The sequence below is a fragment of the Dermacentor variabilis genome, chromosome 3 (assembly GCF_050947875.1).
Source record: "Dermacentor variabilis isolate Ectoservices chromosome 3, ASM5094787v1, whole genome shotgun sequence".
Lineage (NCBI taxonomy): Eukaryota > Metazoa > Arthropoda > Arachnida > Ixodida > Ixodidae > Dermacentor > Dermacentor variabilis.
The window spans coordinates 10,971,783-10,998,102 of NC_134570.1; the positions used below are offsets into that span (position 1 = coordinate 10,971,783).

The 26,320-nt window shown below is 48.6% G+C and overlaps 1 protein-coding gene across 1 annotated transcript in view; it reads right to left on the reverse strand.

The window, feature by feature from the left end:
* Window positions 1-4,263: 4,263 nt before the first annotated feature.
* The window catches only part of LOC142573885 (uncharacterized), a 64,629-nt gene continuing 42,572 nt past the window's right edge, over window positions 4,264-26,320 (reverse strand). Inside the window, exon 4 of the mRNA XM_075683099.1 lies at window positions 4,264-4,657. Coding sequence (XP_075539214.1) covers window positions 4,402-4,657 — 256 coding nt within the window. The 3' untranslated portion in view covers window positions 4,264-4,401. The remainder of the gene's footprint in view (window positions 4,658-26,320) is intronic.

The window sequence follows — 26,320 nt, forward strand, 5'->3', positions numbered from 1 at the left end:
TCTATTTTCCTCAATGACTCTCTGGTATTCTGGATTTTGTGTGATCGATTTGGATGTGTTTCGTGGCTTGGATGAGACGACTTCCGCCCAGCTTACCTCGTGTGAAGGCTTCTGCTTCCTTGCCGGAGGCGACGGGTTCCTTTTGGGTGTCGGTGGTGCCCGATGCTCGCGGCTCGCTGACCGGGAGCAGGAGCGTTCCTCGGTATTGACCAGCCAGCCGCGAGTGTCCGCCCTGTAGGTCTCTTCTTCGTCTTCTGAAGCGAACCATCGTGGGGCTTTCGACTTCATCGGGGCTGATGATGGTGTGGATCGGGGTCGAACCGGTTTGAGTCGCTGCTTGCACGAGTGGTCACCGGTTGGGTGGGCCTCCCCGCACGAGACGCAGTTTACCTCGCATTTGTGTCCGTCGGTTGGATTAAGCAGTCCGCACAATCTGCAGATGGGTCTGTCCGGGTTTGGGCACACGTCGGTACGGTGGCCCTTTTGCCTGCAGGTCTTGCAGACTTAGAGCGTCGGTCTAAATGGATAGCAACGGAGTTCACCTCCGTAGTAGTACACAAATCGTAGTAGATGGGGACCAATAAAGGTCAGCGCTGTACTTTGAGTGGCACCGATCATCCTGGCTGTAAGGATGTCTACGCCTTGTGTTCTCACTCTGAGGTGGGCCATGAGGGTTTCGGTGGTTGTGTGCAACGGAATTCCATGAACCACTCCTCTGAGGGTGCCTTCTCCTTGGGCGGTGTATGCGCGCACTGCGCGATTTCTGCCGCTAAGTGTTAAGGTGTGGATGTGTCTTGCTTTTCCGGCGACCTCTTCGTACTGGGTCGATAGGATGGCTATGTTGGATCCCGGGTTGATTCTCAGTATGAATTTGTCATTCGTGAACTCGTTGTGGCACGCGTCGATGATCGCTCGTGCAAGTGTATGAGTAAGCACGTTTCTTAATGGCAGACCTTGATTTGGACGAATGATTATTTTGTAGTCATTTTTTGGAAGCGGTGGAGGTCTAGTGACTCTCCGCGTTGTTGATGTCTTAGTGGTAGTTGCGGGGTCTTGGGGCTTCACACTACCGCGTCGCCTCTCCAAGGCTTCTTGCTTGCGTTGCTTTTGTGTTCGTACTGATGACCAACTGAGATCTTCTCTCACGGTGTTATGGTACAGAGTTTCTTGGCTCACCGGTTCGGTAGTCTGGTCCATGCGTTCTTCTTCGTGTCCTCCGGAAGTTGTATGGAGAGGGTCAACGATCGTAGTCGCTTCGTTCACCAAGGTTAGGCCAAGTGCCGTCGCGGGAATCCCCGTCGGCGAAGCGAGCGGCTGCCGCCGCCGGTTAAGGTTAGCGGCTCACCCGTGGTGACGAAACTTTCAAGAATCCTCCTGGGGCCCTCGGTGGTCGGATTTCCACGGGGGTGGCGTCGCTGCGGTCCTTATAACGTTAGGAAGCTGGTGAAAGCGTTTCGTGTTCTTTTCTGTTGAAAACACTATCAAAAACTCAAGAAACTACGGTGTCCGACGCGATCCGGTCTTGACACTGTGGTCTTCTTCTTCCTCCTGGCTGTCGAGGACGCATAGCCGCTGTGGCTCACGGCGTGTGCTTGCCCGTTTTCTCTGTAAAAAGCGGTAGCAGCATGCATTTTTCCTGAAGGTTCATCGTATTGTAACGCAGCATCAGTATACATTTTTGTTCCTTCATGCTTTTGCTGCGCGTCTAGCACACTTTGTTGTCGGTGTGCCCTGCCTTCACCTTTGGTATTCGTAGGTAGTGGTCTGAGTTCCGTAACCCTTATTTCACCCCAGGGTGGAAGGAGCTGATCCAGCTCTGGCAGGTGCGGGTTGGTGCCATGTAGTGCAGATAGCAGTCGCTGACCATTTCACGTGTTCTTCAGCCTCGTTTCATGGTTATCATTGTGGGTTTTAATCAATGCTTCCACTATCGGGAGGCCGGAGTATCTGTGCAGGTCTCCTATTTTTGCGTGTATTGGTAGGCCGGTGATTGCCCTCATAGCCATGTTGTGTAGCTTGTCAAGTTTCTTGTAGTTTGCGGCCGTCAGGTCGTAATGTGGGGCTCCGTACCTTATCTTGGCGATGAGAACAGCTACCGTAAGCCGTCGTGCGACCTCTGTTCCTGCCCCTCCGCTGTGGTGGGTTAGCCTCCTGATAAGGTGCACCATCGGTTTCCATTGCTGCTTCAAATGTTGCAGCCATGTGCTTGCCGTGCCGTCCTTGTTGATTGGTATGCCCAATATTCTGAGGTATCCCTCTTCCGGTTGGCGAATTTGGTGGGCATCGAAGTAAAGGGTTACGTCGGACCTTCCATGTTTGTCATGTATCGTAATGTAGTGCGTCTTCTCCGGCGAGGGCCTCATGCCTGTTGGTTTGAGCTCCTGATCAATTATGTCCAGTGCATTTTGTAGCGTTGTTACTTGTTCAGCTGAACTGAGCCTATAGGTCATCCACAGGGTTATATGATGAGCGTACATTGTAAACCAAAGGTTTTCAACTGCGTTTAACTTCCACGCGATCTTGGCCATGACGACATTAAAGAGTGTAGGGGAGATGACTGACCCCTGTGGGACTCCTACAGAGTTGAAGTGCCTGGCTAAATGACCGGGAGATAGCTGAAATTCATATGTCCTGTCTTTTGAGAATGCTTTCACGAAGTTTGCAAGTTTACAAGTGCCTAAAAAAATGAGAGAGCTGGACTGCCGTCATCTTTACGCAAGGAGAGGAGGAGGGCGCTTGGCAGATAGCCTCGTCGACTGCACGTCACGCGGCGCTGCGGTGCCGCGCAAGAGGAGAGAGAGGGGCAGCGGCGCCGTTCCTGCTGATAATCCTGCACATTTCCAGCCTTGTGCGTTGATACTGCTCGGGAGCGGAGAAGAACGCAGGAATCTGGTAGGGGTGAACATTTCACCTAACAGACCGTTTGCACGGATTGCTTCCGAAGCAATCCGTGCAAATTAAATTGTGGGGTTTTACTCGCCAAAACCACTTTCTGATTATGAGGCACGCCGTAGAGAGGGACTCCGGGAATTTGGACCACTAGGGCTTCTTTAACGTGCGCCCAAATCTAAGTACAAGGGTGATGGTCGAATTTCGCTCCCATCGGAATGCAGCCGCCGTGACCGGGATTCGATCACGCGACCTCTTGCTTAGCAGCGCAACACCAAAGCCACTAAGCAACCACGGCGGATGTGATCTATGAAATGTGTCCACGTTTGATTCGAATGAAACCAATATTTTTCGTGAGTGTTCCACAAAAAGAATTGAAATACAAAACATTCGTGACGGGGGTGCCCGTTCTTTCGTTTTGTTTTCTGCGTCGCGGCACGACGCCGCGCGGCATGTTTTCAACGAGGTTATTTTCCTCGCATTCGCGTATCCCCTCTCAACAAGATCACGGTACTCGTGCATGTATCGTATTTAAGGCGTTCGTTGTTTGTTGCGTAGTGCGATGGTCGCGCTTTATTCAGGCAGTGATGGGATCCTCGCGATATAACGCTTAAAGTGTGCACCCCAGTTGGAATGTAATTTTTCAGTGGGACCATCGCGCGCAGCGCGAAATCGGGCCACCGACACCAGGCGACAGCACTCCAGAAACATCGCAAGTACGCTCCATGTGTTCACAATTTTGGGATGCTGCATTGTGTTGGAGGCTAAAATATTCAGCACTTCTCACTGGCCAGGATGCTCCGGAGTGCGACAGTAGGCTCGGCCCAGCAGCCGCTTTGCACACGCTTGTGACTGGGCTAACTGACTAAGCGCACAGAGGCAAAGGTCGGCTATTTCCGGGCACGGGCTGAGAGGACAAGGAAAAAAAATTGACCGACGATTACGATACTCCTTAACTCGAAATTTGAGCGCTGTTCTATATGTTTTCATTTCCCCATATATTGGCTGGCACAGACAATCTGTCTGGGGCGTCACGTTACAGGTGAAGTGTGGCGTGAATGCCTGGCTAATCTGGAGATCACGAGAGGCCGCTCGTGGGTGACGCGTGGCCGCGATTCACAGCAGCCGCCGCAGACGGACCTCCCAGACGACGCGCGCTACTGTGACGCCATTGTCGCGGCGCTTTCCTTCTCACGCTTTCGCCATACCCTCCGCCTTCCTCCTCGCGTCTTTTATCCCCCGTTGCGTTCCGCATTCGCTTTTTTATCCTTCGCTCTACTCATTTGCTCGGTTACGCCGACGTCGACGCTCGCCGCAGGAACGGGCGCCCAAGAGCTCAGATCTAAAATAAGCAAGCACGAAGAAGAGGAAGTGTTATTTTGCGTACACCGTCCTCACGTACTGAGAATTTCATGGCACAGCAACCAGTCAAACAGCTCCCACGCAGCACGACACTGTTGAGTCGAATGGGGTTCATTCGCAGACATCACTTGTCCAGGCCTATCGACGTGGTCAGAGCAACGCGGCAGCAGCCGTGAGCAGCAGGCAGGCGGCCGCCGCCCACAGCCGGTGCCGGCGCGGCGGTGCGGTCGGCCCCGCTGCCGAGGCTGCCTCGCTGCACGTCGAGTCGTACGTGTAGGAGGCACAGTGCTCGTGTATCAGCGGCCCCGACATCTTTTCCGTGTAGGTGCGGAAGAAGTCGCGCCCTTCCTCGCCGCACAGCTCCGGCATGTGGACGTAATAGCAGTGCACGTACTCGTTGAACGTGCTGCAACGCCAGAAAAAGAGAGAGAAAGAAAGCTTGTTTTTAACATTTAATTCACGAAAGGAGTATACGCGGAGCTAGTGTCCACCGTTTACTTTGTGTATTGAGAAGTGGTTTCCTTTCTGCGTTATCGTCAGAAAACGTGCGGTGTTTTATGCCTCGGTGGAAGCTGCACGCTCACAATATCAGAATTCTGTGTCACAGTTTGTTCGTGCTACGTGAACCATGCACTGTTTTCATGGAGCGGACATGAAGTAAACATGATCAATAAGAGTACAGACAACGCCTCTGAACTAGGGATTCTTTTAAGACATGACACGGAGCTTCTCGTATTGTAATCCTCACTAACGCCTAACAAACGTTTAATCCCGTCGGGTACTGCGTGTCTCGTCTGCTTGATTGCGCATCGTCACCAAATAACATGACAGCATTAGTTCTCTGCATTCACCTCTAGAATCTGCCAGATGCCTTGAAGTTTTTCACATGAAATAGTGTTCTACTACATGTCCAGAAAAGAGACAATGGCCTGCTATAACAGCGCTTCATTTAAAGGTATACTTTGTATAAGTGCTCGTCGCTGTCTTTTTAAGCCCTGTGGTAAGACATTGTCAGCTCCTGACTGGAAGCTTGCCATTATCATTGAAAAGGAAGGTGTACAATCAGTGCATTTTACCGGTTCTGACGTATGGGGCAGAGACTTGGAGACCCACAAAGAAGATTGAGAACAAGTTAAGGACTTTAAGGACTACGCGAAGAGCGATGGAATGAAACATGCTAGGCATAGCGTTAAGAGACAGAAAGATAGCGGTTTGGATCAGAGAGCAAACGGGTATAGCCGATATTCTAATTCACATTAAGAGAAAAAAATAGAGCTGGGCAGGTAATGTAATGCGCAGGTTAGACAACCGTTGGACCATTAGGGTGATAGAATAGGTACCACGAGAAGGGAAACGCAGTCCAGGAGTGCAAAAGACTACGTGGAGCGATGAAATTAGTAAATTCGCGGGCGCTTGTTGGAATCGGTTGGCACAAGATAGGGCTAATTAGAGATCGCAGGGAGAGGCCTTCGCCCTGCAGTGGACATAAAATTTAATGATGATGGTGATGATGACGATGATGATGATGATATATTGAATGGCAATTCTTCACCGTGAGCATCGAATACTGGATTCAAAGGAGCCTTTTTCCCCCTCCGGAAGTCGTGTCCTGATAATGTTCCACGTGAGCCTATACTGAGCTATCTTTTATTTCAACTGATAAAATGAAAACGTGCAGATGTAGTACAGCTGGGGCAGAGAACAGAATTGTGAGTAACAGCTTCACGTTTTAAATCTATGATGCCATATTTCAGTTCTACCCACAATTTTCGTTTTCATAGACTAGTGAAAGGATGTGTAGGCATGTCAGCCTCCGTCTTGCAGTTAAAAGCCCGCGAATACGCGCAAAATTGCCGCGCGACGGGCTGCTCCAGGCAGTTTGCGTGCATTCGCTGGCTTCTTTCACGCTCGGAAAAACACTTTTATGTAGCACGTATTGGGCTACAGAAAGCTGTATCGGAAGTTTTTCATGTTGCTCTACAATTTTATCACTGACACTTTTCATCTAATTATAATAGTTTAGAAGTTTATCTATAATTATGACTAATTATGTAATTAGGAGGAATGCAAATAATAGTTTGAGTATCTCGAAACGACGCTAAACAACGTTAACTTTGTTCTGACCAGCAAGGTGGCGTTTGCATATCTTAAAATCTTGATGCATGATAGCTGGGGCACCCTTTACAGCAAGTAGCTCATATTACCATATCATAATCGCCTGTCACCTACATTTCACTCTATCTCCCACTTCCCTTAACTCCAGTGAGGAGCAACAGCATAAAGACACGCTCTCCAGGCCGACTTCTCATCCTTCCTCTTCATTAAAACGTACTTCTCCTCCCCCTGTTCAACATGCAGAAGGAATTAAAATGTGATGAGTAAATCTGAGAAAGCAACTGAGGCAATTGATAAATAATCAAAAGAATAGATTTCACCATCTTACACGGTATGCAGAAAACTGTCGCTCTACCTGCAGCTACCGCTAGGGACAATATATTTTTTCTGCTCCACCGTTTCCTTCTTCGTCATGAACCATCTCGGGAATTGCTGATCGAAAGAGGCCGCGTGTTTCTGTCGTATGTGATTGAAGCCCCTGCTTACTCAATGCTGCGTTGTTCACCGAACTAGCACAGCCTATCATCCTCAAACTAATGGGCTTACGGAGCTTTTCAATCGAACCCTTGGTGACATGCTCTCCAGATACGTTTCGTCGGATCATACAAACTGGGACATCATTTTCTCATACGCATATAATAGGGCTACGCAAAGTGCTACAGGAGTTCCTCTTACTTTCTCCTCCATTGTCGCAATCCTTCCCATACCATCGATACTGTTTTACCCTACCAACCAGACGCATCAGAACGTGCTTCCGTTTCGGCCGTCGCGAGATATGCCGACGAATGCTGTCAGTTTGCCCGCAGCGATCAATAACGACAGAAATACAATCGTGATGGCGACAATACCATCCCGAACTTCGCCCCTGGAACATTGTCTGGCTGTTCGTGCCCTGTACCACGTCTGGATATTCGCCGAAACTTCTGTTGACGCATGAAGGACCACACAGCATCGTCGAACGCACTTATGCGGTCAACAATGTCAACGAGCAACTTCAATCGGCACGCGCCGCCGTGGACCTGACGTTGTCCGCATTCACGGCCTCAAACGACTCACTCGTCCGCACGCCTCGTTGCCCAGCCGCAACCCCGGCGCAATTGTGTTGAACAAGAACAGCGCACGCAGAAGAGAAACCAAATCGCCGATTCGATGCCTGCAGCGCAGCCGGCCGGATTGTCGGTGCTTGGCGCGAGTGTGAACCGCTCGGGTTTCCAGCTGTTCGGCGTCGCTCGACTGCTGGCTTACGCTTGACGCTACCTGTTGAACGGTTGAATATACTCCTTTACAAGATAACTAAGTAAATTAATAAATAAGTTGGTCAGCTCATGCTTGTACCTATTTCAAGTGTCATTGAGGAAGTGGGCTTTGCTGCAAAAGATGATAATATTCCCGGAAGCGTTGCCCTTCAAAGGATGAAACATTGGTGTTCAAGAATATGCTCCCGCGTATCCACAAGAAGGCGCAGTTCCGCCCTAAAGGCGTAGCATCGATTGCGGTAGTAAATTAGTGGACAACTATATGAGGTAAGGATAGTGCTGCCGTATAAAGTTGTAAACATAGGCATACTAACCAAAATAACAAGCATAGTGCCACACGCGCACAATAAGCACACATGAATACATCTCATTCGATGACCGCGGAAATTCGCTGTCAAGACGCTGGAGTGAGGAAGTGCGGCAGCCGCAGCGAGCGAACCGACTTTCGTGCAGCGCCTCGCATCAACGCGAACTAAGCAGCGAAAACAGAGTGCGCGGCGGACTCTGTCCCCATCGCGGATGGCTTTCAAGGTGCAGCGTTCCGGGCGGGCGCACGCGGCGGAAGACTGTTTGCGTCCTCCCCACTTTCCTTCCTTTTGTGCGCGAGATTTTGCCACGATCGCCGGCTCACTCTCGCACGCTTTCACTCGCACACACAGCAAAAGGCGCGTGGGAACGATTTTATCTAAAGCCTCTTAATCTTCGTAAAGTAGTGCCACTCTTTGAAGAATGCCGCCTCCTCCTCGCGCGCTCTGGCCGAGGCCGCCGCCGCGTCGCTATTGGCCTAATAGCATCACGTGGGCCCTCGCGCCTTGCTTCAGCGCCATTTTTGCTCGAGAAGCGTCTACGGAGTGGCAATGAGCGCATGTTGGCGCCATTGCTGCGCTCGAGCAGTGTAGGCGGCGCCACGGTCGAGGAGGGAGCGTGAAAGAGAGAAGAATCGAGGAGGAGTGAAGGCGTAGGAGGAGAGTGTCGCTACTTTACGAAGAAAAGGGGTTTTAGTTTTATCGCCCTTGCACTGTATACGGAACCTCACTGCGACAACGACGGTGGAAATGCGCTTGGAATGTCCCTATAATTGCTATCGCAATAAAACCGTTCCGTTAGGCTCTGAGGCAATGCGCATGCACAGACTCATATATTATTTTTCAACAGTTAACAATGGGAAATAAATTATTTTAAAATCTAAGAATGCTGACCTGCTGCCACTGAAATAAAAAAAGAAACAGCAAATTATTAAGTGCCCTACTAGCAAATCTGGTTGTTGAAAGCAAATGAAGCTGATTGATGTGGCTTTGCTGAATCACAGCCCAATTTTTAGCGAAGCAGTTTCTTTCGAGTAGTTGAAATAAAATCAGTTGCTTCGAATTAAATCACATAATTTAAAGCATTGACCCTATATGACTGGTTCTTTTGTAACCTTCCAGCATATAACACCATTCGGACACTTGGTAAAGAAATTTTACAAGTGCAGTAATTCACCCATGGACATTTTACTTCGCGAGAATATAGGCCATAATATTTCCCCCATTTTCACCAGATAATATCTTGCAGTTTACATGTCCGCGAGGGCTCCTAAAAGACTTTTATAACGCTTTGCATTGCCCGAACACGTAATTTACTACTATGACCTGTAATTAGCCCACACAATTCGAACTTTGTTTACATGTTACCTATAACATGCTCTAATTTTAAGCAAGTATAAGCGATGTGCATATTGTAGTTAATCGAGGACACCGTAGCAAGCTACCGCGAACCTCGAATAACGGTAAAACAAGCGAACAAATGGAGATTTTAGCAACTATTTGCAACACATCTCGCGAAGAAAATCAGTTTCGCCACACATTGCACTAAACATGACCTCAGCTTCCAGTAAGCATAAACTTGGTGAAAATAATTACTTTGCTTACTGCAAAACAACGGACACAAGAGAGACGACAGGACAAAGCGCAATAGTTATCTCTGGTTATTGGAAAGCATATCTGATAACGGCAGTATGATAAATTCGAACACTCGCTGAAATTTTTAGCAAGGGCATAGTTTATTTTATACGTATTGGTTTTCGCACAAATATTTTCCATAGCCTTTCCCCTATTTTCGCTAAATTCATTCTCGGTGGCATTTGTTGTTCTGCCAGAGAAACGGCTGAATTCTGCGCGCTCGGATAGCACCCTTGACGCCCCGGAGCGCTTGCATTTGCAATTTATTGCGAAAGCAGCTACAAAGCCGTCCTTCTTGAACTTTGCCTACATTACCTGGCTTTATTTTCACCAAACAAAAACAAGATGTCTGCTTTAGTTCACCGAGGACAGCGGGCGAACATCGTCTAACGCATCGAAATACCGAAATAAGATGGGTTTATGAATTTTTTAACCCTTCTAACGAAGCAGGCAGCGTCAAAATTTTGGGAGACATTACACTTACATGCATTACACTCCCCGTTGCCGCTAGATATGCAGGTTGTGTAAGGCAGAGTTCTTTCCTGGCAGTGGGAATTGTAGACAAGGACGGTGGCGCGTTATCTGGAAACACTTTTTCCGGAATTGTTTTTTTTTTGCAGATCCTGTGTTTGATCTACAGGCATTTAACCTGGCACACAGATTTTGCATATTGGTCCCCCTATTGTTGCTAATATGATCTTGGTTCCATTTATAATTATGCAACTGTTGCTTTCAAAATGTTACACCGCTCGTATAAGTAAATCATACGTGGCACTTGATTACCCAATTTATTGCCGATGACGTAAATAACAGAAACACTATCAGTTATGCGCGCGCATGACCCCTAACGTGCACGCGTTTTATTTTTGCAAAATGTAAACTTTGTTTAACACAATGTTCCTTCTGGACAGATTGTGAAACATACCCTTAAAAGCTCACATAACCCCTTTGAGCCCATGTTTCAGAGTTTTTTAAATAATATGTATTGTAATCCACTGGCATTTAACTTCGCACACTAATTTGTCAGAGAAGTTTTTCCTACGTGTTTGCTTAATGTGATCTTGGTAGCTCTATATTAAAGATGCGGGTTGCATTTCTCCGCATATGTAAAATACATTTATAACGCTCGATACAAAGCGCGTACATAAGTAGGCCTAATTCGTTGGAAAATGTCGCAATATGCCTACTGACTTTCCCTGCACGTCACTCATTGCGTGGTGCTTACTCTCGCCAAACAGAAACTCTGCTTTAAATTCCCTGAGGACTGCTGGCGAACATCGCATAACACATGGAAATACCGAAAAGACGAGAATTCAAGAATTACTTGCGACGATCTTAATTAAGCCAGATTCGTTGAAATTTCGGGAGGATGTAGGAGGACGACGGAACTTTATTATTGCAGAAACCATTGCGCGGCTTATTCATGGGTGGTTCCCTCTGACAGGGCTCCACTGGCGATCGCGGCTCGCCGGGCCTGGTCGAGGGTCGCCAGTTGGCTTCCCAGGTCCAGTTCGGAGAGTCTCGCCTCCCAAGACCATGTAGTGAGTGCGTGTGCTTTGACTCGCAGCGACATTGCGTCGGGACACATCGCATTTATGATGCTCCCCATTTCTGTTAAACGTAAAGATTGTGTAACACAGAGATATTTCCACGCATTGCAAAACGTAGCTAAGAACGGCGGCGCGACATTTGGCAACACTTCTGTTTTTCAAAAGCTTTTTGCATGATCTGCGTTTGATTCACATTCACTTACACTGATTTTCTATAATCGTCTCCTTATTGTTCCTAAGTTTGACATTGGTGGCATTTGTAATTTATACAACGGCTGCTTTCAAAGTAAATCGTACAGCTCCGTTGCACTTGATTACGTAATTTATTCCAGAGGACTTAATCAACCGAAACACCATCGTTTTTGCGTACCCCTGACCCATAAGGTACCCCTTATTTTCGCTAAATATCAACTATGTGTTACGAAAAGCTCTCTCGGACAGTGGAAAACCGCCTAACAAGTTAACATAACGCTTTCGAGCACATCGTTGAGGACTATTTTATAAAATGTCGTATTTATTGCACAGGCATTTCACTTCGCACACTAATTTTGCAGAGTTTTTCCTACATGGCTGCTAAATTTAATACTGGTTGTGCGTGTTGTGCGAGGGCAGGTGGCTAAATTTTTCTCCACTCATAACTTGCACTCATAATGCTCCAGAGTGCTTGCATAGGTCATTTGTTGGAAAACCCACAATAGACCCACTCACTTCGACCTTTGCCAGCGCATCGTCGATTGTCTGGTGCTTCGCTGAGCAGAAATCCGAGCGCAGTGAGCGAACTTCCTATGACGGGGCATAAAAATTAGAAAAGAACGAAGGTTCAAGAAATATTTGTAATGCTCCAACTTAAGCAAGTAACGTTGATATTTTGAGATATATTGTACTTAACGGGCCTCATATTTTCCGTAAATATGAAAATTGTGTAATGGAGGGTTGCTTTCGGGCATTGGGAAACGTACCAAATGCCGGCAGCGTGACGCTTTAGGCACTTTTTTTTCATAGTTTTATTGCAAAAGCTGTATTTCATCGAAACGCATATAAATTCGTACACAGATTGTCCATAGCGGTTCACCTATGTTGCAAAGTTTGACCTTGGTGGCATCAGTAGATATGCAACGGCTGCTTGCAAAATCTTGCGTCGCTCGTAAAATCAATCTTATGTGCTCTGGAGTGCTTTAATACCTAATTTAGTGCAGGACATAATCATGCGAAACACTATCAATTTTGCGTACACATTACTTATAACGTACCCTTATTTTCGCTGAATGTAAACTGTGCAACATAATGTTCCCTCGGGAACATTGGGAAAGAGACTAAAAAGTTTACATGACGCTTTCGAGCAGACGTTGGAGAATATTATTTAAAAAAAGGTTGTATTTAATCCATAGGCGTACCACTTCGCACACTAATATGTGGTAGCCTTTACTGCATCCTTGCTAAATTTGATCGTGGTGGTGTCTATGTTAGTCTATGTCTATGTCTATGTCTATGTTAGCTATGTTAAGGCAGCGGGCAAAATTTTGCGCTTCTCGTAAGAGCAACTGAGTGCTCCAGAGCGCGTGCAAAAGTGAATTATAGTAAATGTTGCCGAAAAGCGCCTTGCGCTATGCCTGCACGTCACTCCTGGGCCTTATTTTCACCGAACAGAAACAAGGTGCCTCATTTAGTTCACTGAGGACACCGGGCAAGCATCGTGTACCACATTAAAATACTGAAAAGAAAACAGGGTTCAGGAAATATTTAGGGTCACGTCCAAAGATTTAGGGACACGTCGCAATTAGGATGCCCCCCCCCCCTCATGTCTGTTAAATGTACGGATTGTGTAACGCAGAGTTTTTTCCAAGTATTGGGAAACACTACCACGAATAGCGGCGTGACATTTGGCACCACTCCTCTTCAGAAACTCTTTGCGAGAGCTGTATTTGTTCCACACACATTTAACTTCGTACACAGATTTTCGTATCAGTCGGCATGTTTTTGCTAAGTTTGAACTAGGTAGCTTATATAATTATGCAATGGCAGCAGGTTGTAATGGCAATCATACACTGCTTGTAAAACACACTTCAGGGCTGCTATACGTTTGCGTACCTATTTTTTTGAAAAAGCCGATTTTCACCCACAAATTTATAACTACGCGTATCCATTGGCTATAAGCTCCGCTCATTTTCATGAAATATAAACAAGTTGAATTGTCTAGTTTACCGAGCACGCCGTAGAAGCCAATTACAGAGAAGTTACGGCACATGAAATTTAAAAAAAAACTACGATAGTTTGGTAGTTATTTGTAACGTTTCTGTTTAAACTAGGAACGCGAAAATTTTGATAAACATTGCATTTAGCATTCCAACTAATTTCAGCGAATTTTAAATTGATGTCTACACTGGGACAACTACTCCAACTCGATGCTTGAACCTCACATCACTCTAGTGGTTAGCCTACAACAGACAAACTGCCGCTGATGTGTTCATCACATATCTAACACTTTCAGGCGCTATGTGCTCATGTGTGTACGCCAAGATAGTGCATCGACAGCAAAAACATTGATCAAAGCAATGCTATATTGTGAAGGGTATAACGTGTATATACAGATTAGTACTATTGTACTGTAAAATATGGAGCAGTGGGGCTGTGGCTAGGAGAGAGACAACAACGACGAGAAAGAACAACCTTGTTTCGGTGCTCGGTCGGCTACACTACCTCTCGCTGCTCCAACGTTCTAGTCACGAACGCTTACTGCTCAAAGTGCTTCGCGACATTTGGTGGAGGTGCTGGACTTATTGCAAACCTGGGACTCCGAAGCCGCACGACCCCTGTCACATCTCCCATGCCTGAGGAGACTAGTCCTCCCGCGCCACCCATGGCGCCGCCTCCAGTCGTCTGTCCTGGTGCGCCACGCCAACGGGATCCTCCCATATTCAATGGCACTGACGATCATGACGTAGAGGACTGGCTGTCATCATACAACCGAGTGAGGGCCCACAACAAATGGTCTGAAGCTGACAAGCTTGGCTACGTACCATTCTACCTTTCCGGGGTTGCCCATCTTTGGTTCCGCAACCATGAGGCTGACCTTTCCACCTGGACAGCATTCCGAACGGCACTTCAAGAAGTATTCGGTCGCCCTGCTGTGCGCAAACTTCGGGGTGAACAACAGCTTCGCTGTCGTGCCCAACAAAAGGGCGAAACTTTTACGAGCTACATTGAAGATGTAGTTGACATCTGCCGGCGTATAGACCCAGACATGACCGAATATGACAAGGTCAAGAACATCTTGAAAGGCATAGAAGATGACGCCTTCCAAATGCTCTTGGCAAGGAATCCTCAGACGGTCAACGACATCATAACGCTTTGCCAGAGCTATGAGGAGCTGCGCAAACAACGGCTTTCTACGCGCCAAGCGCTCGCGCCGGATGTCGCGCTTTCAGCTCTGAGTGATGGTGTCAGTTCTACTCCTTGCAGTTCAGAAATTTTCGACAGAATCAAGCTATTTGTACGAGAAGAATTGGCGCGCCAGCTCTCTCTTCTGCCAGTCGCTCCAGCCTCAGAGCCGCGCTTGTCTCCAGATCTCCGTCACATGATACAAGAACAAGTCGCTAACGCAGTACCACTTGCTCATCAACCGCCTCCTACGCCTGTGCCACTTACGTACGCTGCCGTTGTCGCTAATCCAAGGCCTCCTTCTGCAGGTAATCAATCCAGACTTACCAGCGCCTTTCCCTCGCCTCCGCAAGCAGCTGCAACATATTCTCCTGCCCCCCCAAGCAGCTACTGGCCGCCACAGCAGCCCGTGCGCCCACCTCGCCAATATTTCCAACAGTCTCCGCCCGCTGTTCTCAATCCATGGCGCACCCATGACAATCGGCCTATCTGTTATTCGTGCCTACCTGGGCATGTAGCACGGCTTTGCCGCCGGCGTGAATGGTATCCTCCGGATTCTCCGAGGGCGCAAAGTAACGGTTTCGACTCTCCGTCCCGTTCTGCTACTGCCGCTCAGCCCTTCGAAGCCTCGTCTCCTCTTTCCCGACCCTTCAATACCCGTCGGTTTCCGTCTCCCCGTCGGCGTTCTCTGTCGCCGCTTATCCGTCGTCCTGAAGCTATCCGAGAGGAAAACTAAGGACCGCAGTTCCGGAGGCAAGAACTGCGATCTCAGCGAACTCCTCAAGACCTCATTTATTTCCTGCGAACGTCCTTGAAGTTTATGCAGAAGACATTGCCGTTCATGCGCTTGTAGACACGGGAGCAGCAATGTAAGTGATTTCGGACCAGCTTCGTCTTACCCTTAGAAAAATCGCGACGACTTATTCAGCCATTTCATTACGTACAGCAAGCGCTGCGCCGATTGAACCCTTAGGGAAGTGTACCGTGCGTGTTGTTATAAGCGGCGCTTTATACCATATTGAGTTCGTTGTTCTGCCTCGCTGCTCCCATGCCATGATTTTAGGATGGGACTTTCTGTCCTCTCATCATGCCGTTATAGATTGTTCCCGTGCTGAACTCGCGCTGTCGCCATTCGGCACCAACGTACAAGGTTACAGCAGCCACAAGCGGTGGTGACTCATGCAAGGCTATCGCACCTCTTAGGCCACTTCGTCGCCGTCCTCTTCGTCCAGCCGACAGTAACATCCCGTCCATTGTCTCGTGGCACTACACCAATAACGTTACTATGACTACCCCCCCTCCCCCCGCGAAGCGAGAGCGCTGGCCCGCTGCTTGTTATGACGGACCAAAGTGGCCCGTTACGTACGGCTTAAGTCTTGCTACGCGAACGATACCAGAGGGCGGTTGCGTAGCCGTACCTGCATAACCACAAACGCGTCATTTTGAAAATGGGATATGTAGTTGGGAAAGAGAGCAAGGAGTGCAAAATGGCCAGTAAAAGTTTGGACGCTGAACAAATAACAAATATAGTCGCTAGAGTCGAGGAAGAACTTGGCAAATGGCCAAGAGTTTGATAAATATTGTGAAGCCGAACAGAGCTACGTCGACGCACTGCGTCACGCTAAACACTCCTTTTATCACAATAATCTACCAAACTTATTAATCAATAACCCGAGGCAATTTTGGAGAGTTATAAGCGATATCGAAACGCGCACTATTAAGATAACTAACGAATCGAACGACATTATTAATGATTCCGATTGCGCCGACGTGTTCAATTCGGCCTTTGCTTCTGTGTTCACAAACGAATCTAATGCGTCCCCCATTTCGCCATCGCTTAGTATAAACTCATCAATGCCAGCCATTGCTTTCAATGCAGACGGTATTTGTGCGATCATTGACAAAATCAAGTGTTCATCATCTTCCGGCATAGACGAGATTAAACCGAAAATTTTAAAACACACTAAGCTTATTTCTGCAGCCTATTTGTCCTTGATATTTGCCCAGTCTCTTTCTTCAGGCTTCATTCCAGGTGACTGGAAAATTGGGAAGGTCGTTCCAGTTCACAAATCAGGTAACAGAAACTCGCCTCTTAACTACCGCCCCATCTCCCCTAACAAGCGTCCCCTGCAAAATCATGGAACATGTCATCTACTCTCTTATCATGAATTTTCTTGACTTGAATCACTTTTTCCATCCCGCCCAGCACGGATTCCGCAAAGGTTTCTCGTGTGAAACACAGCTGGCCATTTTCCTGCACGATGTTCACACTAACCTTGACAGTAACATACAGACTGACGCAATTTTCCTGGATTTCTCTAAGGACTTCGATAAAGATCCTCATCAAAGTCTAATATTGAAACTTACAAGACTTAATTTGCATCCTGATGTTTTGAATTGGATCAGTGAATTTCTTAGCAACCTCTCCCGATCTGTCATTATAAATAATCACCTATCTAACCCTGTGCCAGTAACATCAGGCGTCCCTCAAGGATCGGTTCTTGGCCCTCTATTATTTTTAATATATATTAATGACTTACCTTCACATGCGTCCTGTAATATCCGAATGTTCGCCGATGATTGTGTCATTTATCGAACTGTACGTAACACCAGCAATCAAACAGCCCTGCAGAAAGACCTCACCAACATACTAACATGGTGTGACGATTGGTTAATGAAACTTAATGTACAAAAATGTAAAGTTATGTCTTTCACTCGTAGCAGTAATCCCCTGGTATTTCCCTACCAAATTAGAAGCATGCCTCTCGAACTAGCAGAGTCCTATAAATACCTAGGTGTCACTGTATGCAATGATCTGTCTTGGCATAAACATATCTCTAACATCATATCTGCTAATAAAACACTAGGTTTTTTAAAACGTAATCTCCGCCAGGCACCTCAAAACGTAAAACTGCTTGCCTACAAGTCCCTTGTTCGGGCAAAACTTGAATATTGCCGCCAGGTGTCACGAGCCAGCGCTGAAAAAAAGAAGTTGGGACTGGAACACGCGCTCAGCAAGAGACGGGCGCTGAAGTAGAAGAGGTAGAAGCTGAGGACGCCGGCTAAAATTATTGCACGCCATCTTGTTCAACCGCCTCCCTCGCCCACGCCGGGTACATCGTCTATTGTCTTTTCGTGACAAAACTGGTGGAGGTGCTGGGTACGGTTTATCCGATGCCACAAACCCCTCCTGGTAGCAGGAGTACCAGCCCTATCCTAGTGGACACCCCTGTTCACCGGGCAAGCAGGAGAATCCGAGGATTGCCTCCGGAGCTTGATCATCTCTCCGCAATAACATCGACGCCCCCACACACCGGTATGGAAGGAACGTCGACGTCCCTACCGACCATTAGGCAAGGTACGGCCACAACGGCAACGCAGTATCTGCTGCAGAATCTCCGAGTGCCGAATGTGTTCCAGGGAGATATCTTCGAGGATGTAGAAGACTGGTTGGTCCAGTTCGAGCGCGTTGCCGAGATAAATGAATGGAGCGACGTGGCGAAGTTAAGGAACGTCTACTTCAGCTTGGAGGACGGTGCCCGCACTTGGTACGAGAACCGAGAAGGGCTCATCAAATCGTGGCTTGATTTCCGTCGTGCCTTGCTGGATACCTACACCAATGCTGATCGCCGCGAACGAGCCGAACGGGCGCTCCAATCCCGCATTCATCTGCCGAACGAGAGCGTGACGTCGTTCGTCGAGGATATGACGCGCCTCTTCAGTCGGGTGGACCCAACCATGTCCGAGGAAAAGAAGCTGCGCCATCTAATGCGGGGAGTTAAGGAACAGCTATTTGCTGGCCTTGTTCGAAGCCCGCCGAAGACCGTGGCTGAATTCTTAACTGAAGCCACCACGATGGAAAAGATGTTACACCAGCGCTCAACTTTCTATGACAGGCAAATGAACCCAACTTCACCTTCGGACCAGCGCTCAGCCCCGTATGACAGGCACGCGAACGCTGCTTCACTGACGGACGCGATTGCCTTTGGAAACGTGGACGTTCTCCGAGATCTTATCCGCTCTGTGGTGCGTGATGAGCTTCAACGGCTCACCTGCCCGCCTCAGCCCACGCTAGGTTCCATTTCTGCCCTTGTGAGGAACGAAGTGCAGCAAGCGATCCGGTGTCCCGTTCCTAACAACAATGCGCCGCCTGTGACAGCACAGTTGCAGCGGCCGTCGTATGCGGAAGTTTCGAGGCGAGTCCCTGTCCAAGCTCCGACCCATTTCGACCCCGCCACGTCTTACGCCGCGTCATACGTCCCGCCGCTCCCATCTGTGCAACCAATCCAACGCATGGAGGATCGTCGTCCACCCGAAAGGAAATCTGACGTCTGGCGTACCCCGGACAGAAGGCCTCTGTGCTATCATTGTGGAGAAGCCGGTCACATATACCGCGAGTGCCCATACCGCCGTCTCGGACTGCAAGGTTTTGCCGCGGATTCACCAAGGCCCAGATATGGTGAAAGGCCTAGGGCGATTGAAGAATACTTGACCCAGCAGAGTATGCCACTGTTCCCGCGGCGGCAGTCGCGCTCGCCGTCCCCCAGGCGTTCTTCCCCCGCTCCTAGAAGCCCTCCAATGGCAGCGCAGGGACGATCGCCAAGCCCTCGCCGGGGAAACTAAGAACAGCGACCTTCGGGGGCGAGGCCGCTGATAATCGCCCTTCCGAAGACCTCCCATCGACGCCACCACGGTCTATTCAGCACGATTCAACGAAGACGGCAGCCGAACTCAGCGACAGACTCTCGCTCGACATACCTGTTGTGCTCGACGGCCGCCACGTTAGTGCTTTATTGGACACGGGGGCTGACTACTCAATCTTGTGCGGAAAACTAGCGACGGAACTTAGAAAAGTTATCACGCCTTGGTCTGGAGCGCAAATTCGTACTGCTGGCGGGCATGTCGTCACACCGTTGGGCATGTGCACGGTCAGAGTACAAATTCGTGGGTCCACGTTTCCTGCCAGCTGCCTTATACTCCGCGATTGTTCTCGGGACCTTATCTTGGGCGTCGACTTTCTGCGAGAGTATGGTGCCATTATAGACCTCCGGGAGCGCACAGTGACTTTTTCGACAGAAAGAGCACCGAACAACCGCGACAATTGCCGACGTAACGCGCTTCGAGTTTACGCCGACAGTGTAACGGTACCACCACGCGCAAGTGTCATGGTAATGGTCGTATGCGACGATCTGCGTGACGGCGAAGCTGTTGCAGATGGCAATTCCTCCCTTATGCTGACACACGGTGTATGTGCAGCCCGCAGTCTGATTATGCTTCGAGGTGGACTTTCGGCGCTCCTCGTGACGAATTTCAGCCAGGAACATCGGCACCTATTTCGTCGTACTACTATTGCTTTCGCTGAGCCCATAGCAGACGTTGCTGAATGCTGTGCGTCTGTGACGAAGGAGAACCCACCTCAGACACTCAGCAATATTGACATCAATTCAGACCTTTCGGAGGAAAAGCAGAAAGCACTGCGTGAGTTGCTCCTTCGGTTCAAGGAGTGCCTCGCATCTTCTTCTAAGGTACGCCAGACGTCCATCACGAGACACCGAATAATCACGTATGACGATGCTCGTCCCATACAACTGCCCTATCGCGTATCGGCGAAAGAGCGCAACGTGATTAATGCACAAGTGAAAGAAATGCTTGACGATGACGTCATACAACCATCCCAAAGCCCTTGGTCATCGCCGGTGGTCCTCGTCAAAAAGAAAGACGGAACGCTTAGGTTCTGCGTTGACTATAGAAAGTTGAACAACGTCACAAAAAAAGACGTTTATCCGCTTCCGCGGATCGATGATTCGTTAGATCGACTCCGGCGCACCAGGTATTTTTCATCCATAGATCTGAAAAGCGGATATTGGCAAATCGAAGTTGACGAACGAGGTCGCGAAAAAACTGCCTTTGGTACCCCAGATGGACTGTACGAATTTAAAGTACTTCCATTTGGCCTGTGTTCTGCACCGGCCACATTCCAGCGAATGATGGACACTGTTCTGACGGGTCTGAAGTGGCACTGCTGTTTAGTATACTTAGATGACGTCGTCGTGTTTGCGGCGACCTTCGAAGAACATCTGAAGCGTTTAGAGGCGGTACTTGAGGCGCTCCGCTCCGCTAACCTCACGTTAAAGCCAGAAAAGTGTCACTTCGGTTACGAAGAGCTGAAGTTCCTCGGGCATGTCGTGAACGCCGACGGCGTCCAGCCTGACCCAGACAAAACATCTGCTGTTGCTGCTTTTCCGACTCCTCGTGACAAGAAAGCAGTACGCCGCTTTCTCGGTCTGTGTGCGTACTATCGTCGCTTCATCGCCAATTTCTCGCACATCGCTGAACCACTCATACGCCTAACGCGAGAAGACACACCCTTTGTTTGGGCGGATGAGCAGGACGCAGCTTTCACCGAGTTACGGCAACGCCTGCAGGAATCACCTGTCCTCGCTCACTTTGACGAGGACGCTGACACCGAGGTGCATACCGATGCCAGCAACATCGGTCTTGGCGCTGTACTCATTCAACACCAGGAAGGCGTCGAGCGAGTCATCGCTTACGCCAGTCGCACCCTTTCACGCGCCGAAATCAACTACTCCACCTCCGAGAAAGAGTGTCTAGCGGTTGTGTGGGCCATCATGAAATTTCGACCTTATCTCTACGGTCGCCCTTTCAAGGTGGTGACAGACCACCATTCCCTGTGTTGGTTAGCCAACTTACGAGACCCGTCCGGGCGACTTGCTCGATGGAGTCTCCGTCTGCAGGAGTTCGATGTTACCATCGTCTACAAATCGGGCCGAAAACACGAAGATGCCGACACGTTGTCGCGCGCTCCCGTCACAACTTGCGACAAGGACATGGACGAAGACGGCGCATTCCTTGGGGCCCTCACCGCATCAGACTTGATCATAAGGCAGCGCGAGGACGCCGAAATACGCCCTCTCATCGATCACCTAGAAGGCAAGAATGCTCCAATCCCACGACATATTTCTCGCAGTCTCTCGACCTTCTGCCTCCGACAGGGCGTCCTCTACAAGAAAAACTCGAGTGCCACCGACAAAGAGTATCTATTGGTAATACCTGCCGCCCTTCGTGATGACATTCTCCTAGCCTGCCATGATGAGCCCACGTCTGGACACTTGGAATTTTCACGCACTCTTGGACGAGTACGCCAAACGTACTACTGGCCCAGACTTTCTACCACGGTGAAGCGTTACGTGCAAAGCTGCCGGGAGTGTCAACGCAGGAAGTCGCCGTCTTTGAAGCCCGGGGGGTTACTCCAACCCATCGCACCACCTAGCGCGCCGCTTGATCAAATCGGCATGGATCTTCTGGGACCCTTTCCCTTGTCAGCCAGCGGAAACAAGTGGATTATAGTCGCCACGGATTATCTAACACGCTACGCCGAGACGAAAGCTGTACAACGTGCCACGGCCTACGAAGTTGCCCAGTTCTTTATCGAGCACATAGTCCTCAGACATGGTGCCCCCTCACATGTCATCACCGACAGAGGCACTGCCTTTACAGCCCAACTTATAGAGGACATATTCGAGCTGAGCTGCACGCAGCATCGCAAGGCGACTGCCTATCATCCGCAGACCAACGGACTGACGGAAGGGCTAAACAAAACCATAGCTGACATGCTGTCTATGTATGTGGACGTCCAGCATAAAACATGGGATCAAGTCCTGCCGTACGTTACATTCGCGTACAACACCGCCATTCAGGAAACCACACGCTTCACACCGTTCCGTCTTGTCTACGGGCGCGAGGTCCAGACCACGCTAGACGCTATGCTCCCGCACGACACCGACGCATCACTTACTGCCGACGCCGAGCAACTTACTCAACACGCAGAGGAAGCTCGCCAACTCGCGCGCATACACATCGCGAAGCAACAGAGTACAGACGCAAGACGCTACAACCTTCGACATCGGCACGTCGAGTACCAGCCAGGTGACCAAGTCTGGGTGTGGACTCCAGTCCGTCGCCAGGGGTTGTCTGAGAAGCTCCTTAGTAGATACTTTGGACCCTACAAAGTGATACGCCGCGTTAGTGAAGTGAACTATGAAGTCATTCCCGACGGTGCCGCGTCGCCTCGGCGTCGACAGCACCGCTCAGAGATAGTGCATGTTATTCGCCTCAAGCCGTATTTCGCGCGTTAAGGCGACGCCAATCCGATATCATACGAATTCCACACTTCCTCCTTCTAGTTTAGTAAGCATCGGGTCGATGCCTTTCTTTTGGCGGGGGAGTAATGCCGCCAGGTGTCACGAGCCAGCGCTGAAAAAAAGAAGTTGGGACTGGAACACGCGCTCAGCAAGAGACGGGCGCTGAAGTAGAAGAGGTAGAAGCTGAGGACGCCGGCTAAAATTATTGCACGCCATCTTGTTCAACCGCCTCCCTCGCCGACGCCGGGTACATCGTCTATTGTCTTTTCGTGACAATATGTATCTGCCATCTGGAGCCCGCACCAAACATATCTTATCACCTCACTTGAATCTGTTCAGAACCATGCTACTAGGTTCATTCATACCCGCCGTGGTTGCTCAGTGGCTATGGTGTTGGGCTGCTGAGCACGAGGTCGCGGGATCAAATCCCGGCCACGGCGGCCGCATTTCGATGGGGGCGAAATGCGAAAACACCCGTGTGCTTAGATTTAGGTGCACGTTAAAGAACCCCAGGTGGTCAAAATTTCCGGAGTCCTCCACTACGGCGTGCCTCATAATCAGAAAGTGGTTTTGGCACGTAAAACCCCAAATATTATTATTATTAGGTTCATTCACTCACAATATTCATATGATGTCAGTACTTCCGCACTTAAAACACAATCCGGACTAACATTACTATCTAATCGCCGACGCATTGCTAGTCTTGAGCTCTATCACAAGTTCTTTTTCAGTACCCTTCATCATGCGCCATACATCGTTCCTGCGACACGCATCTCTCACCGCACCAGTCATCCGCAGCAAGACGCACGCCCGCGTGCCCGAACCACTCATTTTTCGGCCTCATTCATTCCTCGAGCAGCTAAAGACTGGAACGGCCTTCCTGCTGACATTGTTAGCATCACTTGCCTGTCTTCATTCCTACAGCGTGTGATTGATCACTTTGAATATAACTTATGAAGTGTACCAAATGTGGAACTTATGTTAAACCCACCCCTTATGTAATACCCCCTCCGGGTTCTTTAAGGACAATAAACTGAACTGAACTGAATATGGTTAGCTTCTAAGTGTAATAATGACAGAAACACGGAAAGAGAAAGAACCTGTTCGTTGGAAAGGAAAAAAGAAACCGAAAAGCTGGTGGAACAGGGAGATACGAGAAGCGATCGCCAAACGACAGAAAGCATCCCGATAGCACAGGCAGGCAAAGGAGGCGCAGTTGCCGCAGATCAAGTAACCAGTAAATGGAAAATATACCGGGAGAAAAAGTCCATGGTTCAAATACTGGTGCAAGCAAAATTAATAGGTGAAAGTGAACGTTGGTTCTCAGAAATACGTGACAAAAAGAAGGCCGCACCTAGAATATTTGGAACCACATAAAATTATTAGGCAGGAATTCAACAGTAATACAACATATCCTAGACGAAGATGAAAACAGACTGGAAGGCAGAAGCGGCAATAAATTACATCCGAAAAATAACAGCCGAATCTTTCCAAGGCAATGACGAGGTTGTATTTGATGAAAAAAAGAGCATGAAAGAGACCCAGGTGGAAAAGGAGCTGGTGCTGACAAATTTCATCTGGAAGAAAGCCTAAGAGAAAATTCCTAAGCGCACAGCCACGAGGCAAGATGAGGTTCCCGTTAGGGTGATTAATGAACTAGGAGCAAAAAGTAAGGAAGCTCTGGTGAAAGCAGTGCAGAAACTTTAAAAGATAGACGAATACGAGACAGTTGGCGACAAAGTAGAATGAACCTAATTTATAAAGGTAAAGGGGGGAAGATAGAATTCACTTGTATAGACCGTTGACCATTACATCGGTAATATACAGGCTAGCAATGCAGAGAATAATCGGCAGAGAATAATGGCATTTTGGAAGAACTTCACATTGGCTTCAGAATAGGTAGGCGTTTAGATGGTAACTTATTTGTTCTTACTTAGTGTATTGAATATCAAAAGTAGGAAGCAGACCATTATATCTGGCCTTTTTATACATTACAGGAGCCTATGACAACGTAGACCGCAGCATTTTGTGGGATATTCTGGAAGGGGAAGGCTTAGGTGACGATTGGCAGCACTTGGCAGCAGCGGCTGTGCCGACCGGCTCACTAAATCTGCGCATTTTATACACAGGACACCACCGCCTTTCCCGGTGGCTTTGGGTCTGCATCTTCGACGGATCACCGTTGCACGTGCCGTATCTCTTCGACTATCGCACGTTTCGCCGCTCATCTAAAAACTACCGTTGCCTCCAGTGTGACGTCAGCGAGCCGTGGACCAGGATTGGCTGCCTGAAAGAGGCGCCAACTACAAAAGGAACTGTGCCTCACCGCTGATCCCCACTTGGCAGCAATGGCTGTGCCGACCGGTTCACTAAATCTGCGCATTTCATACACAGGTTTGTGCAATCATTTGTAGCATTTTTTATTTTGTTCTATTTTCCCCTGCCGCTGCTGCCAAGCTCTTGTACAAGTGTTTGCTGAACTGCTAATTTGAAATGCCTTCTGAAGTGACAAGACTGTTGAAAGATTTTAAACAAGAAATGCGACATATGCGCAGTGCACTCGAGAAAGAACTTCGAAAAGAATATAAAGACCTGAAAAAATCCGTAGATTTCTTTAGTGAACAGGTTGATGCTATGGCTGAGCGCAGTGCAAAATTGGAAAAGGAAAACTCAGCTCTAAAGAAAGAAAATGCCGCACTATCACAGGAATGCAAAGGATTAAAACAACAACTATCTGACCTTGAAGACCGGGTGACAAACCAAGAACACTACTCGAGGAACCGGAACATTGAGATTAAAGGTCTTCCGGTAAGTAACGACGAGAACCTGCCTTCAATATTGAGCAAGCTAGGCGACGTCATAAGTGAACCCATTTCTGATTCCGATGTAGGCATATGCCATCGTGTGCCAAGGAAAGACAAAGGATGTCCTAACATTGTCGTGCAGTTCCGCTCTCGTGCGAAACGGGAAGCGGTGATTGAAAAGGCCAGGAAGAATCGAATTTTAACCTCTGATTTTGGTTACCAGAGTGCTGATGGTTCCAGTTCTCCCCCGGTATTTATTAATGAACACCTATGCCCCGCCTTGAAGAAACTTCTTGGACAAGTTATTGAGCGAAAGAAGAAAAAAGCATGGAAGCACACGTGGACAAAGGGCGGCAAAATTTTCGCGCGCCAAACAGACACTTAGAATGTACTGCGCATATCTTGCGTTGCGGACATTGATAAGATGAAATGAGGATCCAGGAATACGAACATTTCTTTCAACCGCCATTCACATCGATGGCTAGTAAATCGCTGAACCCTGCAGATGTGACTAAAATTTATCGTAAGAAAACATGCACATCTTTCTTCCTGCTAAACACTCGGTCAGCGCGCAATAAGTCTGATGAGCTGTGTGCCTTGCTTTCATGTTTTGGCTTTCCATTTGATGTCATTATGATCTGTGAAACATGGTACCGACACGAACACGAAGTAATACAGATACCGTGTTACATAAGACACTACTTAAATCGCTCAGTCAAGAACGGTGGGGGAGTACTCTTCATGGCCATAGAAAGCTTCCAGTGTGATAAAATCGACGACTTTACGGTGGTCACACCGGACTTTGAAATTTTGACCGTCATTCATAACAAAAGCATATTTTCTGTTTTATATCGCCCTCCAGCC